This window comes from Haemorhous mexicanus, chromosome 30, assembly GCF_027477595.1.
Source record: "Haemorhous mexicanus isolate bHaeMex1 chromosome 30, bHaeMex1.pri, whole genome shotgun sequence".
Lineage (NCBI taxonomy): Eukaryota > Metazoa > Chordata > Aves > Passeriformes > Fringillidae > Haemorhous > Haemorhous mexicanus.
In genome coordinates this window covers 5,074,543-5,091,642 of record NC_082370.1, presented here as the reverse complement: position 1 = coordinate 5,091,642, position 17,100 = coordinate 5,074,543, and the positions used below count along the sequence as shown (strand labels likewise).

At 51.7% G+C, this 17,100-nt stretch overlaps 1 protein-coding gene across 5 annotated transcripts in view; it reads right to left on the bottom strand.

The window, feature by feature from the left end:
- The window catches only part of OGDH (oxoglutarate dehydrogenase), a 25,879-nt gene extending 8,779 nt beyond the window's left edge, over positions 1–17,100 (bottom strand). The window contains exons 1-8 of one of the 5 annotated variants that reach the window (XM_059870446.1): positions 16,978–17,100; positions 13,566–13,807; positions 8,758–8,946; positions 8,244–8,334; positions 4,554–4,598; positions 2,074–2,189; positions 791–945; positions 235–381 (exon numbers count right to left, since the gene is read on the bottom strand). In XM_059870446.1, the coding sequence (XP_059726429.1) occupies positions 235–381; positions 791–945; positions 2,074–2,189; positions 4,554–4,598; positions 8,244–8,334; positions 8,758–8,946; positions 13,566–13,787 (965 nt within the window). In that variant the 5' untranslated portion in view covers positions 13,788–13,807; positions 16,978–17,100. The other 4 variants (XM_059870445.1, XM_059870448.1, XM_059870447.1 and 1 more) reach the window with 4 other exon arrangements.

The window sequence follows — 17,100 nt, the reverse complement described above, 5'->3', positions numbered from 1 at the left end:
ATTCCAGCTCTGACCTCAAGCTACCACCCCTCTCCAGATGAATTTACAGAGAAGCTGGAAAGATCCTGATGAGAAGAGAGCAGCCAAGGCCCGAGCTCTCCAGCTGAGGTTCATCACCAACCAAGATCAATTTGGTGATGGTAGAAACCAGTGTGCACTCCAGTACCAAACCCCAGCAGCATCCTCCCACCTTCTACCCGCACCAGGCAGCACCATGGCTAGAGGCAAGGTTACCTGTGGGGCATTCCCATGATCACATAATCCACTCCCTTCTCACTTGACTTATCAATAATGGTCTTTAAGGCTGGGATCAGCACTTCGCATCCCTCCAGACCAAAACGCTTCTCTGAAGACCATTTCCTATGGAGGAACTCCTCAAACCTAGGACGCAAAGGGAGGGAGGGATCAATGAGGGCAGAAACCAGAGAAGGGAAAGTGACTGCACCAAGGCAGCCACAGCACTGGCTGATGCTCAAGCTGGTACCATGCAGCACACAACAGTCACTTCAGTGTCTTCCCACAGAGTTCAGCTGGCCATTCCCCCCCACCCTGCAACACCATGCTGCACTTAATCCTTATTTTTAGACCTTTTCTTTCAGGATCATCCACATTTTCAGGCTGTTTGCCAGCACCTGAGCCTGCCAGACGGGCAGCTCAGTGGCGTCAACCTGCTCATGAAGGTGAGGGCGACAGATGATGTCAAGATGTGACTCAGCTGGTGACTGCATCACTCTGGCTGGGAGCAAACCTCTGGGGAAGATATGGAGAAGGTGAAGCCCCCCCAGGGTACCTGGTAGAGCGGACCAGCCTGGCCAGCAGCGTGCGTTTCTCTTCATTGGTGAACTGCATGATGCCTGGGGTCTCAAACTTCTGCCGGATCCATTGGCACTGCTCCAGGTCATTGATGAACATGAACTCCACGCCAATGTGCTGGCAGTATGCCGTCTGCTCCAACAGGGAGGGAAATCAGGGGCTATCAGGTAACAGCCAGGGCTTCAGCACCTCAAACCCCAAAGGACTGGCACTCGCAGCACCCCTCTGGATCACAGGGCCAGGGGCTCTTCATCTCCCCCTTTACCCTTTCAGCCAAAGAGTCCTTCTATGAGAGCAGGGACATCAACCCTCATTCCTGGCAGCTGGAGGGGGATCCTGAGGGAACTCAGCTGCCAGCCCTGCAACAGTCCCACTTTAGGAGCCTTGTATGAGTTGTACTCCCAGGAAACAGGCTGTGGCAGGACATGCTCCGGGATGCTGCAGGCCAGCTCGGACCGTGCACATGACCCAGCATCAAGCCATTTAATTCCCATTCCATGAGGGGCCCACAATCAGTCCCTCAAATCCTTTACAACCACCTCAGAGGAGAGATTTTCCCTCTTCATGGCATCACCTGTGAGCAGTCCAAAATCCCACACCACAGGGCAGGGGAGAATCAGAAGAAGCTCCTCCCACAATGACGAGCCCATTCCTGCAGATGGGCAAAGATCTTGGCAGTTTTACTTCTTCCAAGGTCAACTAGTCTCAGCAGAGACCAGCTGAGCAGCCTGCAGCGTGCCTGAGAGCTGCTTGAGATCAGTCCAAGCACAGGAGGGGATGAAATTTGGCAGAAAAGGGGAACTGCCTGTATGAGTGGGAAGCTCCAGCCCCAGGGGTCTCAAACCTGCACCAAGACCCTCTGATGGATGCCCATGCAGGACAGCAACACTGCTGCAGTGCCTGAAGAGGGGATCACTGGCCTCCAGCCCACTCCTGTGCTCTGCAAGTACCAGCTGCTGCTTCAAACTGGAAAGCATAGCTGGAGAGGTTTCAAAAAAGGCAATATCCAGCTGCCTGGGGTTTGCTCCACCTTGGGCAAACCAAGTGCGTTGCTGCAATGCAGCACAAAGCTGGAGACAATCAGAGCTGAGCAGGTTACTCGAGGTGACTCTTGTGAGTGGGGCTAGTGCTGAGAAGCAGTTCCCAACCTGAAAATCTTAGTATGTGCAGGCTGACCCTTTCCAAGGACTTTACAAAGACAACTGCTCTGCCCCTGCCCCTGGCTGCACACAGAGCTGGTGAGACCCCAGCCCTCCTCACCTCCAGCCGACGGATGATTTCCCGGAGTGGAAGAGCCGATTCATTTCCACCGATGAACGTGGTTGTGGGCAAGTGGAAAACTTTGTCGAGGTCAGATTCATCCAGACCATAAAAGCCTGCAGGATTTGTCATGGGTGGGAGAAGCAAGAGAAAGAAGGAAGGAAGAGGGACGTGGATACCATCACACAGGGACCAGGTATGTTTTGGAGAAGTGGGGAAAGGACAAAAAAAAAGCAGCATAAAAAAATAATAAACATGAAGGAGGTTTATATGGATAAAAACCAAGCCACAATTAAACAAAAAGACATTAAGCACAGAACAATGAGTTATTACAGAAGGCACCGCAGGAAATGAACCACAAAGCAATGTATATGCATGGAAATGGGCAATTAAAGTCCAGGGTGAGTCAGGGAGTTTGGAGCCCCAAGAACACAAAAAACATGCAACAAATTATAACAAAGGGGAGAGAAAAGAAACAGGAATTGAGGAGTCATGGAGCACATCAGAGGTGTCGGCACATGGTGGGAATTAAAAAGGGAGAGTCAACGCAGAGAAGGAAACAGTTAAAACAGACACAAGCAAACAGACAAAACCCCAAGGAGGCAGAGACAGAGAAGCAAAAAAGAGAAAAGGCAACAGGGCTCTGATGGACTCTCCTGAACAGCTCAGCCCGGGAGCAGGGTGGCCAGCAGCCACTCAGGGGTTCGGCTGCCCAGGTACCCTTTCACCCCAATCAACAGTTTTTTAATTAGAGCTTTTGCCTAGCTCTGCTCAGCAAACCTCCACCCTTTGGTGCTGGCAGCTGACAATTTGGAGGCAGTTCCTACTCATGGTATGGGGCTGTGGGGAGCTGAGCTGGGCCTGGAGAGGCACCAAGCAGGCCTCAAGAGCTGGAGGTTGGGATTTAGGGCTGCAGGCAAGTCCCGCTGTACCCCAAAGCCATCAGAGGTGCCTCACTACCAGCTGACGCTCAGGGTTGTCTCTGGGGAAACTGAGGCACAGAATAGGAGGGACAGTGCTGACCTTGCTAAACCAATGTAGAAAGGCAGAAGCAGGTTCAGGAACTGGAGAGTCCCATGACCCTTCTGAAGCAGGAGCGTGGATGAAGGAGTCGGTCTACAGCCCTTCTTCAGGCTCCTGCTCATCCCTCCTGCACTCCCCAACAAGGCCTTGTCCCAAGGTGTTTCCTAACCCCAGGTCAGGAGATGCAGTAGACACACATACCACTACTCCCAGCTTCCTCCAAACCAGCCCAGGGCCCCAGACTTTAGAGAGGGAGCTTTTAGAGGACCTGTTCTTTCAGAGAGGAGATGAGGAACGCCATCTAAGCATGACAGGGCAGTGTAATCCACCTTCCTCGGGGGAATGGAAGGCAAAAACTGGCCCCTCCTGAGCTGGCCCCTTCCTTGAACTTCATGTTAGAAGTCTATCCCTTGCTGTCTGGTCAGGAATGGACAGCAAGCTGTAGACAGCCCAATCCCTGGAAGTGTTCAATGCCAGGCTTGGAGCAACCTGGTCTAGTGGACTGGGTAGTATGAAAGGCCCCTTCCAGCCTAAGCCAGTCTGTGATTCCATGACAACAGGGCTGGTCATGGCTCATTCCTGTGCAGCCTTGAGGGGTGAGTCCAGAAACTGGGAACACATTCCTGGCTGCCACTGCTGTTCATCCCCTCTGCTCCTGGGACACTCGAGTCCCAGGAGAGGGAATGAAGACAGGCCCCAGCAGCTCTGCTCCGGAGCTATGCCTAGAACCAGACAAGAGTTGAGAGTCTGGCCCCATATCTCTGGGGCTTCTCTTTGGTTCCCATTCAAACAGAAATCCCACAGAGAGGCAGCAGGGAGCATCCCACACAAACTGCCTGTTGAAGGGTTTCAGGGAATCCTCAGTAATTTGCTGAAGCGTGCAGACCTGCAGCACAGGGCTTTGGCTTGTTCTCCTGTGATGCTTTGAAGACACTCTGGCACACTTTGGGGAGCATCAGATTTTAGAAGGAGTTTTAGGACATCTAAGCATCTTTGCTTCTTCTTTGCTGCAGCCTGACAGCTCTGACAACACTTGGTATTTATAGGCAGCAACACCATCAGATGGAGATAGACAAGGGACGAGCTGCCAAATTTTCCCTGCGACAAAACCAGCAGAAGACAGCTTGGATTTTTAGGAGTCTTGAACCAATGAGGGAGATTGAGGCCTTGTAAAATTAATATTCACAACAAAACATGTACTCTAGCAAGCCAGGCATGCAAACACAGTATAGAAAAGGCCAGCAAGGTTTAAACTGAGCATTTATACAAGGCAAAGTGTCACTACTCACACACCTACATTAAGACTTTGAGTAGAAATTAAAAATAAAACATGCCACAAAATTCAGGAGTGGAGGGAGATGGGAGGGGTCCACTTTACCAGCTCAGTTCATGCCCAGAATAACCTATTCAAAGAGAGTCCTGCACTCCAGAGGGTTAAGGGCTCATTAATTGCATACCTCCTACTGTTAACACTCTCAGCCGCTCCTTGAACACTGCGAGGTCTGGGGAGGGCAGGGAGGGGGGATGCAGAAAGGGAGAAGACAGAGAGATGCAGTCAAAGTTAGTAAAAAAAATCTGGAACTGTGAAAACTAGTCATGGAAAGCACAAGTCAAAAAAATACAGCATTTAAAATACAGGTAAAATCCATCAGAGGCAAAAGGGCACGGATGGAGGATGACTATACACCAGGCAGAAAAGGAATCTTGGTGGGAAGTCTGATGAGAGGAGGGAGGAGCAGGAGGGGAAGGGGGCATCAGACACTGGGGAGTAGTTGAGCTGCATGGTTTGAGATCTCCTCTTGTACCTTGATGGGAGAGAGGGTGGCCTGGCATCTTCATCTGACACCACCTAAAGCATCCTGCCAAACTGCATCACAGGGAGTGGGACCCTCTGCAGAAGCTGGGAGCTGCCTCCCACCAACACCTGCTCCAGAAGGTTTGCCCTGCTCGTGCTACTGGGAGGATTTCAAGGTCAACCCACGGAGGTAAGTGTGCTGCCTTTGCACAGAGGAGGAGGACTGGGGTGTTGACAAGCAGGCAGTTCATGAGGAAGACAGGGAAGATGGCGGCACAGCAGGCATGCACAGCCGCCTCTCTGGAGCATGCTTGGTGCAGGTGGGAGTGCCAGCACACTGCAACACTGGGCAAGCATGCAGCACCAGAGCTGCCTGCCCAGCTAGGTTAGATGATCCAAGTGCCTCAATCTCACCTAGGTTACTAAAAGGCCTTGGAAACACTTGTCATTTGGGTCAGCAGGGAAAATCAGACATTTCCCCAAAGTGGGAAAAAAGAAGGTGGGAGCACCTCAAGCCCAGGTCCCTGCAGGGGCTCGCCTGGCTCCTCCTGAGCTGGAGGAGGATTTCCATCAATTCCCCTTGGCATGAGGCAGAGGCAGCTGCCTTCCACGGGGAGAAAGACAGAAAGACAGAAAGACAGACAGACAGACAGACACTTAGACACACACAGCCTTCCACACACCACACGGATTTCAGTGTGCTAAGGTACTATTTCTTTCTTTCTATTTTCAGGGTCATACTGTGTTCCTGTAGTCATCCTCTCCTTGTTTTACACACTTACCATGCCAGACCAGCTGCAGTGGAAGACCAGGATGAGATTACTCGGGTTTTTTTTAAATAGAAAAGACAAGAGAAAGGGGAATTGGGTGGCTCCAGCCTCACCACTCCTCAGACGGAGTAGCCCTGGACAGGTTTTCTCCCTCTGACATTTTCCCCAAAGATCGCACTGCTTAATCCAAAGAGAGCTTCCAAACCAGAGCCAAACCAGTTGCTAAACAAAAGGCAATTGAGAAGAGGATCAATTTCTCAGATTAACCATCCAACTCATTTGAATCACAGCACTGCCACTTAAACTGTTGGCAACTGTAATCACACCAGGAGAGCTGACCTTTAAAGGACATTGCTGTTCAGAAAGAAGAAACAAGATTGTTTCCAAGTTTCAAAACCAAACCACTCCTGTTATTAACTGCCCTGTCAAGTGTTACACATTCCTTCAAAGCAAAAAGACAGCAGGATCTGCTTAGAAATTGGCTTTTTCTGCCACAAGCAGGCAACACCCAACCTTGGAGTTCTGTCTTCTGCACCACCGCAACTTCTTCCCCTCTTCCTGAACACTATTTGCAAGCTAAATTCATTTTGTTACACCTAGGATTGACTAGATGAGGTTTTCCAAGATAAGAATATAAAGGGGAAATCTACTCAGTATAAATAATACTTATAGCAAGTTAAACAAAGTCTTTTGCTAAGACCTAGCCACCTGAGTCTGGCGTTCTACCATGAGACACAATCCCTGCATGAGCCAGCAGCTGCCACCACTATATCTTGTTCCCAGGAGTCATTATTTCCTATGAATTCATGGACTCCTGGGAAGCAAATCAAACACCACTAACCACTGTTCCTTTGTGGCTTTCATTTTAATATGGCACAAAGGAACAGAGATTAAGCTTAAGGGCTTGCTCATACACAAGAGATCCCATGCTGAGGTTCCTTCCAGCCAATGCCTATGGACCATCTACACCTGAATGCTTGACACCGCAGTGAGCCACACTGGGACATACTGCTTGGCTTGTGGCAACTCACCCTGGAGAAGCAGGGAAAACGGAGCCTGGACTGCTTCCCCCAGATGTTGTTACAGCTGTACACTGTAACAACTGAGTTACACAGCCATGGTGAGTGGCTTTAAGTTCACCTAAAAAGTCTTCCTGCTTTCCTCACAATGGTAACTATGAGCACATGTGTCTTCTCCCACAGCTGGGTTCACAGCACTCATCTCCCCACTTGCCATCGAAATGGCAAGAGGCACAGGACACACTCCTAGCTGGAGCCGGATGGCTCCTGAGGTTCATCCAAGGGTTGGTCTTCCAGAGAAGCATGTCCAGACTATGGGATGAAGCAGCTTCCTCATCATCCAGTGAACTGGTCCAAGCAAAACCTACTCCCTTCCCTACTGCTCCTGGTACATGTAATCCTGTCCGAAGGTCCAGCAGGTCCAGGGCTGGTGTCCCTGTGCTGGCAGATGAATAAGGAATCAAGGAGGTTTACATGCACCGTGCACTCTGATTGGCTGTGTCAATTGGCGAGGTTAGTAATCATCACTGTTGCTCTACTCTACGTTAGGAGCAAGAGCATGCCTCTGGAGCACTCAGAGAGCCAGGGAACCACCCTGGGAAGCCCCAGTGAGGTGACAGAGTTCAGTGACCTCATCCTGGCTAGGAGAATGGTAGCAAACTACAGAAATCAGCTCTAAAGCACATGGAGAGGTGCTGGGTTTAAGCACTTTAAGATCAGGATTTCAAGTCCTGGGAACCACACACACTTCTGTACAACATTCATGCAGCTCTCACTCAAATGCACTGGAATTTCCACCTCTCTGCTTGGACAGGAATGCATCCCAAAGCTTCCTTGTTATGATCACCAGTAGGGACTCATAGTTCCTTCTTGGACAAAAGGCAATTAAAGGATTTACAGATGCTGGGGCAAGCTTGAAGTTCAGGAGAGCCTCAGCCCTGCAGAGATGAACCCAGTACATTCTCCCCCAGCTCTGAGGGTCCCCAAGGGCAGCAAGAGGAGCTGAGAGAACAGACCTCCAGCTCTCACCAACAAAAAAACCTCTCTGCTTTGCATTTCTAGAAGATGCAATTGCTTCCAGCCCTTCTGGGTTTTTGCTTCTGGATGAGCAAGATCAGTGATAACACTGATTGGTACTGGTTGAAGATACGTGAGCTGAGTGCTGGAGTGACAGCCAGAGGGTGGCAGGACTGCACTGCTGCTGCTACCGGCAACCACAATTTTAGAGTGATCATTACTAAGGAAACTTCAGACCCCTGGCCTGTGAAGCAATCTACCTACAAAGCTGTGAAAGAGAGGGGAGCTCAAGCAATGCAGCACCAACTGCTCTCAAAGCCCTCACCCAGTTTGTCTGTGGATGTGATAATATCGGCTGGAAGGGAGGAGTCCAGATCTGCATCCAAGATGCCCAGTGGATCGAGTTGTGCTACATGATGCCCTCGAATCTATGAAATGCATCAGGAATGGAAAGGAGAACAGGAACCAAAAGGGAGAGAAAAACAAAAGAGGGGAGGGGTAAAAAAGTTAAATTACATTAGAATTAATTTGCAGAGTAATTCTCACCGACGTTTGGAGAAACAGTTACTGGCGCATCATCAAAATTTACACAACTAATGCCGAGAGGATCAAGCTTTGCAATGTGGTGACCCCTGACCTGGAAGCAACAACACAGATTAGTCATTAAAACAAGGTAACTGAAGAGACATTCCTTTCCTCGGAAGTCCTGTCAGCAACAGGGGGAAGCAGGATGGGTGCTCCATGCCACTGCTAAGCATGGCAGGAGCCCATGGCACTGGGGCAGCATTCCAGACAGCAGCAAACCACCCAGTGTGGAGAAGATCTCCCCCTCCCTACCACCCTGTTTAGATGACAATAGCTTTAATCTTCCTATTGTCCAGCAAAGCATCAGCTGAGCTTCTGCCCCAACAGATCAGCTGCTCCTGTGAGGCAGCCCAGCTCCTATCCCGCGTGCTCTCCATGCAAACATGTGCATCGTTAGCACTAACTCGAGCCCACCTCAGCCCCTGCAAGCCCCTCTACAAAGGAGGTGACCCTCCTCGGCACAAAGTCCCCTTACCTGATATGCCCTGATGAGAGATTGCACTGCAAGATGGTCCTCCACCAGTTTATCCACGTTAGGCTGTGCCTGAACCAGGGACTGGGCTTGGGACAGGGTGGAGAGGCTGGTAGTCAGCGAAGGGGGGCTTTGGTAAGCAGTGCCTGGAGCAGCTCCAGCATTGGCATTGCGAAAAAAGATGTCCCATGACTAGGAAAAAGGAAAGAAGAGAGATGACCAGGGTCTTCACTTGCAGTCCAAACATCTCCTTCAGTCAAGGTTACAGAGGTCTCAACTTTACTGCCAAAACAGGGGACAGAACTGCCTCCTCCCCTGTATCTCATCTCCATGCAACTGCTGCTGAAAGCATCACCTGCCTTGAACAAAAGAGCAATAAAGCTCTCCCACTATTCCAGCTGCATCACTATCCCACTTCCCATCCATCTGGATTGTTTCTTTTGGCATGAGGCCAACACCGGAGCCACCCCTCCCTTGGCAGGGGCACCAGGACAGGACAGAGTGATATTCCATCCCTTGGCTCTGCTCTTGGAACCACAGCTCTGAGCAACAGGCCCCAGCCGGGACTTCCAGTGCATTTCCTTCTCCTCAGGGGAGGCCACTGCTCTCTAAATACCCCAATATTTTCTGAAAAATATTTCTGCCCTGTAATCAAACACACCTCTTCCTCTTTCCATGGTCTGAATGGCCAGAGACCTAAATCCCATCATAAACTGTGCTGTTCAGCCCTCAACCGGCAATGCTTTTATTTTTCTATTTCTTCTTCAATTTTCTCCCATCCTTTTGGTGACACCAACGACAGCACTAAGAGGTACCCCCATACCAGCTCTCCCATGCCCAGAACAAGGCAGCTGCCTCCTCCACTCCTGTTCCCTTTGCAGATGAGCATTTCTAGGTGTTAAGAAAACAAATCAAAACACTGGAAAAAAGCCCTGGAGAGACTTGGTGTACTGTCACACTCTTCTAGCACTGTCTGAAAAGCCTGGAAGTGCCCCAGGCCAAACCCAAGTTAACCGGTCTCCTGGTAGAAGCACCAACAGACTTGGGGGAGGAGAGAGCCTGGCCAAACAAAGTCCAATGCACATCCTCCCATCACGCGTGTGCCTCGTCTCATGTGCCACCAAATGATGGCAAAGGATGAGGGCACAGCAGAACAGCAGCTGTGTGCCAGCACAGACCCAGGAAGCTGCTATGGCAAACAAATCCTGTGGGATTTGCATGCTGGCTTCAGCCCAAGGGTCTCTCCACTGACTGGGAGCTTTGCATCCTGCACCCCAGAGAGCACCAAATGCAGCTTTGGCAATCAGAGATGGGCAAAGCTCAGCCATCCCCAGAGTGTTTAAATCAAGTAGAAAAATGCCCTCAAAGCAGGGGTTGTTTGGGGCAGAAATCAGTTTTTGTTCCCTGGAAGCAGGGCGGAAAGGACTGAAAATCTGCCCTCTGCTGGAGTCGCCCCAGCTCAGCTGTTCCCCCCGCAGCTCCTCCGGTTGCAGCACCCATCACATGCCCCAGGAAGGTATTTTCAGTCCCAATTTACCCAAACACCCCATTGTCCCGTCACATGACTGCACAAGCTGAATAAATTTAGAAACAGGTCAGGCTAAAGGAACAGAAATAAGATCTGGAACATTTTGACACTGTAACTGATAAACAATAACTCCCCCAAGGGGAAAAAAAGGGAAGACAGAAAACACCCAACCCTGTTCTGACTAATAAAGGAAATTTCAGTGGGAAAATAGGAAGAGCTGCTTTTTGTTCCTTCCCAGCCCTTCCCTTCCACAGGCTCACAGAGCTCCTGGGTGCCCCCAAAGCCATCAGCTCCTGCAAATGGAGGGAGCAGCACCCAGGGATGGGCTCTGTGCCCTTGGGATGGAGAGGAACCTGGCTGGAGACTTTGCTCCGCGGTTTAAGGTTGGCTCATGTACTAGCAAACAGAGACAGGCAAGAGAAAAGGAGCACCTGTCAGCCTGAGAGGGGGGTGATGGGGACAGGGACAGAGCCAGGGGTGCTGCCTTTATAACCTTCGCCCTTCTGCCATTCATTTCTCTTGGAGTGGCAATTAGCTTCTGTTTTGGAAGAAAAAGTTCCCTTTAAACTCTGCAAACAAGGTGTGGCACTTTCACTGAGTGGTTTATTGCTCCACAGAATGATGTCTGGATGGCACAGGGCAGGCTGGGGCCGTGATAAGGGCCATAAAAACATCAGCTTTCAACCTGCTGAAGTGATTTTGAATTCAAGAGAATCCAAGGGCTATCCCATGCGTTTCTGAGGAGCACAGAGGTGCCTCTGGAGCTCCCGTCTCATATGGGAGAGGCTGCCCCATCAGAGTTATCCTGCTTTATCATGGGAAGGAGAACTTTGAACTTAATCCAGCACTTGTCAAAGGTAACAGCAGTAATAAACTCATGGGGTTGTCCTCTGACTTTTCTCTGCTGGTGGCAGCTCTGTGAGTGCTCCACTCACTTTTACACCCTGTATAGATGCATACAGGATATAAAGTACATAAATTATACATTTTGGGTACAAGAGAGGTCAGATTCAGGGCATTTTTACACAGTCCCACAGCTGCAACACAAAGTATTAGCCTGGACTGACTTTCCCAGTGCTCCTCCATGCACTGGCAAAGATTGGTGAACAAGCTGCCTGCCACACACCAGTATAGTTCAGGCTTTAGAGGGATCCCGAGCTCAGTTCTGTGAGTGGAGCTCAGGGCAGGCTCCTCTACTGAGAAAAATCCCAAACCAGCTCACCAAGCCAAACCAGCACCTTCTACCAAATTCAGCTACTGAAGAAGGGCGTGGGCTCATACTGTCATTTCCCAGTTTCTCAGCTTGGAGGTCAGGCATGCAGAGCACGGGAACAGGGGTGACATTTCCCATCCACTGCAGGCACTGAGGGTGCTTCAGGCTGGGACGTGCATAAGGGACACACTGCCTCCACCTCCAGCTCAGGCTGCTTCCTGCTCCTTCCCCTGCCACGGGCTCCAGAAGCATCAACCCTGCTTGGCATGGTCTGCAGGTCTGGCAGCACCTCCTGCTCCAGCAGGGAGAAAATGATGAACATCAGAACTTACAGCTGCAGGACGAGGAGTAGCCTGAACCAAACTTAAGGCAAATTGAATCTTTGCTGAGAGCAGGCAGTCAAGTAGCAAGCAATGGGTTCATGCTATGCACATTGCTGTGTTCTTTATCAACCAGGACAAGGACCTTCAGTTTTCTGAGGGTGATGGAGTCTTAAAACCCCTTTCAATTTAAAAAAGGGAATCCCAAACACTGGCAAGTTAAATGGTCTGTGTTAAGGGCTGTTTCATGTACAGATCCATGGGGAGAGCTGTGTCCCTGTCACCCAGTTTGACCCAAACTCCAGGGCTGCTGCTTAGGGAGGCTGAACAGACCTGAGATGTATGAGGTAGCACCCACCTGCAGCCACAGATGTTTGGCCACCTTCCCTGAACCACCCATCATGTTGCTTAGGGTATGGGGAGACAGTGTGGGCTATACCAAGCACCCAAGCTGGTCAAATGGAGGGCAGGAGGATGGTGTCCCCACTTTTAAGGTGATGCAGTCCCAGGAGCAAGGAGCACTGACTGACCCTATGACAACTCACCCATCCATCATGACTTCACCTCCTCTTTCTCCCACTCTTCTCTAATTTTTATTATTCTACTGTTATTATTATCCAACTCTGCTCATTGGACTTGAAAACTGGAGCTCAGCTAAAGGATTCTATGCCCTAAAATAACCTATTTTTTACCTTCCCTATTTTAAGCAAGTACTAAAACTTGTTCTGCAGTTTAAACCCCTGGTGTGTCCAGGGAGGAAATGCATTCAGTGTGCTCAGCCGGGACCATCACACCAGCAAGAAGCCTCAGAGGTTTTTGGTGACAACAAAGACATTCCAGCTCTTCCCAGCTGAACATGTCCCTCCTCCCTGGTGGGACACAGCACAGCAAGGAGCAGCTGGTCTCTGCGCGACACAAGGACAGAAAAACCTCAGTCCCCATGACAGCCTGACTCCTTCCAAGAGCTCCACCCTAGGATCTGACCCTCCATCTGGCAGGACAGAGGCCAATGCTTATCAAGGACAGGAGTGGCACTTTCCTCTCATGGGCAGGGCACACAGGCTGATGAAGCCTGCAAGCCAACACAACCAGAGACAGCTGCAAGCCCAGCAGCTCAGCATCAGGGGACCCATCAAAAAGTGCAGAGAGGACAAAGGAGTGCAGAGAGGAGCTGGGAAGGAATCTTGTTAAACAGGTCACTGGAACAAGGTGGAGTCCACACAAGAGACAAGGCCAGAATAAGGCCAAGTCTGTAGATCAGCAATCTGGCTTTGCACATACTAGCTCAAAGCCAAGCTTAACTATGTCTGCCCCAAAACAGAATACCACCCATGCCAGAGACAAAAAGGAAACCAGCCACAGTGTGGAGAATACCCTCCTTGCCCCTTTTCCCCATCCTCGACTCCAGAATCAATCCTCTTGATGAGTCACCAGAGACGGAAAAAACACAGCATTGGGAGCTTGCTACAAGTGGATTCCCAGAAGCCATTGGTTGTATCCGCTTGTTATCCAGGATGCTGCCCATGTCCCAAGCTCATGGCGTTTCCTCTCGAACAGAAAAAGCTTCTCTTGCTTCTTGCTCCAGGAATCACTGCTGTTGCTTTTGGCCAAAGTGAGGCAGAAGGATCATCCACAAACATCCAGCCCCTACTGACGAATTCACTCCTTCTCAAGAGGTGGCACTTACCTGCACCCACTATTCAGACACACAGAGAAGTGAAGGTGACATCCTGGCAAGGTTGATCCTTACCTTATGTACACTTTTGGGATTTTCCAGCCAAGCATAATACATTTCCTCCACATAGTTTGAACTAGTCCCACTCAGAAATGGCTCGGCAGCCACCGGTGCACTGTAGCACCTGAGCTGTTGGAACGTCCTGGGTGCTGCCGGTCTGTGTTGGGAAATTGTCTTTACAGTCTGTGAGGCCGTCAACGGCCTCAGTTTTGCTGCACAAGTCCTTAAGTTAAGCATTTTTGTCCTCACACAAGGTCCTGTTGAGGGAGAACAGAAAAGTGGGTTATTAATTACTGAAGGAGAACACTGAACAGAGACCACCCCCTCCCCGAGCACAGAGAACCGAGCTTAGGATCAGTTTTTAATATGGATTAATCCATCCACCCTGTCCCACAGCCAGGTCCCTGATGGCTTGGAAATGCAGTTTTTGCTCAGTACACTTGGCATGGCCAGGTCTGCCTCTCCTATCCCTGGCAGCCTGGCATCATCATCTCCCCTGTCACGACAGTGCAAAGCAAATTGCTTGGTGGGTACCCAACACCGGCCTCGAATGAGCCACTGCACACCAAAGCCACACACATCTCTTGATTTCAGCTTCTTCCATCACTCTCCTTCCCAAGCTGGTCTGGGCTTCCATTTCTATGACCACTCTGCTTGACCAAGATTTTCTTCTTATTTTGCTGTGATGTGCACCAGGATAAAGCTGGGAAGAAACCATCTACAGGGAAAATCGCTGGCAAAGTAGGGGTTTGTAGTGCAAAGCACTTGAGAAGTGGGCTCCAGGAAGGACTGCTGCTCCTCAAAAGCCTAGACCCAAGAATATCAGTGTAGGTGAAAGACCCAGAGAGGAACTCCTCCCTGCTCAGAGAACCCAGAAAAGTAACCCAGAGCTGGTGTGGGACCTTTGAGAGGTCCCACCTTACAGCTTTCCGCAGGGCATGTACTGGGAGGCCTGGGGTCAGCCAGGGGGTTTGCAGAGGGATTTTACACACATCCAACCAACCACGGCAGCCCAAGGAAAGCACTGGAAATCATCCTGAAAGAAGTGCAGGCAATTGGAGCAACTCTTCTTGGAGCTGCCCTTTCCACCCAGCTCCTCCTGCAAGAGGCAGGACCCAAGGCTAGAGGTGACCCAGCTGGCTGGTTTCCATATCATAGACCAGTCCAACGAGCAGCAGCCCAATGGCAAAGCAGTTACCACGGCTCAGCAGATTAAAATGAAATTTCACAAGGGACTAGAGAAAACAACACACCCTCACAGCCAGCATTTTGCTAGCCAGCCTTCTAGCTGAATCTAGTTCAGACACGGGCTGCATCAGGAGAGGTTTTAGGTTAGAAAAAGGATCTTCACCCAGAGGATGTTTGGACACTGGAACAGCCCCCCCAGAGGAGTGGTCAAAGCCTGAGAGTTCAAGAAGCATGTGGACTGTGCTCTCAGGCACAGGGTGTGACTCTTGGGGAAGGTCCAGTGCAGGGCCAGGAGCTGGACTTGGTGATCCCTGTGGGTCCTTTCCAACTGAGCATAGTTTGTGATTCTGTAGTTCTGGCTGCCTGGCATGGCAGGGGCTACACTCCCCATTGCAAACTATGAAGTTTTGGTTCAAAGAGCCTGAGGAAGACCCACAGCCACTTGAATTCAGACAAAGTGTTTGACAGGTTTACCCCCTGCCCACAATAACACCTGACAAGAAAGGCCAGCAGGTGCAGGACCACAAGTGCCACAGCACTGGGGATTCTCCCAGTTCACCCTCATCAGATCCACACAGCAAAACACACACTGTTCTTTTTCTGAAAGGCTAAGAAAGCCAGGAATATTCAGCCTAGATAAAAGAAGGCTCCAGGAAGTCCTTAGAGACCCCCACAGTCCCTAAAGGGGCTCCAAGAGAGCTGAGGAGGGACTTTAGACAAGACCCTGGAATGACAGGACAAGGGGGAATGGCTTCCCACTGCCAGAGAGCAGGTTAGATGGGATATTGGGAGGATATTATTCCCTGTGAGGGTGGTGAGACCCTGGTACAGGTTGCCCTGGATCCCTGGAAGTGTACAAGGCCAGGGTGGATGGGGTTTGGAGCAACTTCAGCTAGTGTAAGGTGTTCCTGCTTATGGTGGGGGGGTAGAATTGGATGATCTTTAAGATCCTTTCCCACTCAAAGCATCCCATGATTCCGTGATATTTCAGAGAGCCAACTGAATCCGGTGCCAGAACACAGGCATGCATATGGCAGGGAAAGAGCTTTAGGACAGAAGTAGCATCATCATCTCCGGTTTCATATCCAGTTTTGGTGCTGTCACTCAGCAGCATCCCGTGATCTCTCTGGAAAACAGTGAGGTTAATGCCAGAGTTTGACCCAAACTGAGTGGAACTAGCTGCTCTTTGAATATCTCTTGCAGGAAAGGTTAGCTAGAAGCCTGCATACGGACAGGCAAGCTTGGAGCTGGGATGATTGCAAGCTGGATCATAATAGAGAACCAGAAGCAAGGACGTAGGAAACCAAGTCTGAGATAAGGGATATCAGGGTCACCCAGGAATGCAAAGGTCACACTGGGAGTGATGCCTGAGGAGCATGAAGAGGGGCAGCCAGCCACAGCCCAAACCTCACCAAAAGGTCATACCTCAGGAATGCCCACAACAGATGACGGCCCGGAGCGCGCCAATAAGCAGATTAAAGTGCTAAATGTGACCCACCCGCAGCCGGGATGGGGACGTCGGCACAGATGGCAGGTGCTTGGTAAGGACTGCGACTTAGGAATACTTTCTAGGTTAAAAACAGCACAAATTCCAACTTCCAGGAAGCGGCGGGGCCAGCGCCACCGGCTGCAGCCACAGCTGATCCAGCACCGGGCACCTTCGGGCCCGCGGCAGGCGAGGGCCTCAGAGCGGGCGGGGGCCGGGGCAGACCCTCCGTGTCCGCTGCAAGGCCGACCCCGGCCCACCAGAGCCCTCTGGAGATATCGGCGAGCCGCCGTGGGCTCGGACGGCATTCCCGGAGCGGGCGAAGGGAACGGAGCGGCCCCGCGGAGGGGCCGGGCGGGCGCGGGCGCCGTGAGGAGCGCGGGAAGGGGCACAGGGACCCCCGCCCCGCCCCCGAGAGAGCGCCAGGCCCGCCCCCGCCCCGCGCCCCCCAATCAGCGCCCGCCGCCACCGCCCGGGCTCGGCGTCCCTCGCTGTCTATAGGCCCGAAGATAACAGCTGAGCCCTCCCATTGGCCGCAGGGCTGCCCGTCTCGCCACAGTCCCGCCCTCCCGCCCCCCTCCTCCCAGGCGCCCGGGCGGCGCCAAGGACACCGGGGCGCGACCGCGGGCTACCGGCCCAGCGCGGCCCCCGGCGCGACCCTCGCCTCGCTTCGGCCCCGGCTCCGGCCCCCGCCCCCGGCTCTCCCGCCCGGCTAGGTCCAGCCCCACCGTTCGGCCCTGCCGCGGAACTCACCGGCGTGTCCGTACGCCCCGCTCGTGGGCCCGTCTCTGACAGCGGCCCCGACCGCCGGTCCCGCCCCAACTCTCCTGTGCGTCACCACGTCGCGTCACCTCGCCCCTTTTGCCACGCCCTTCG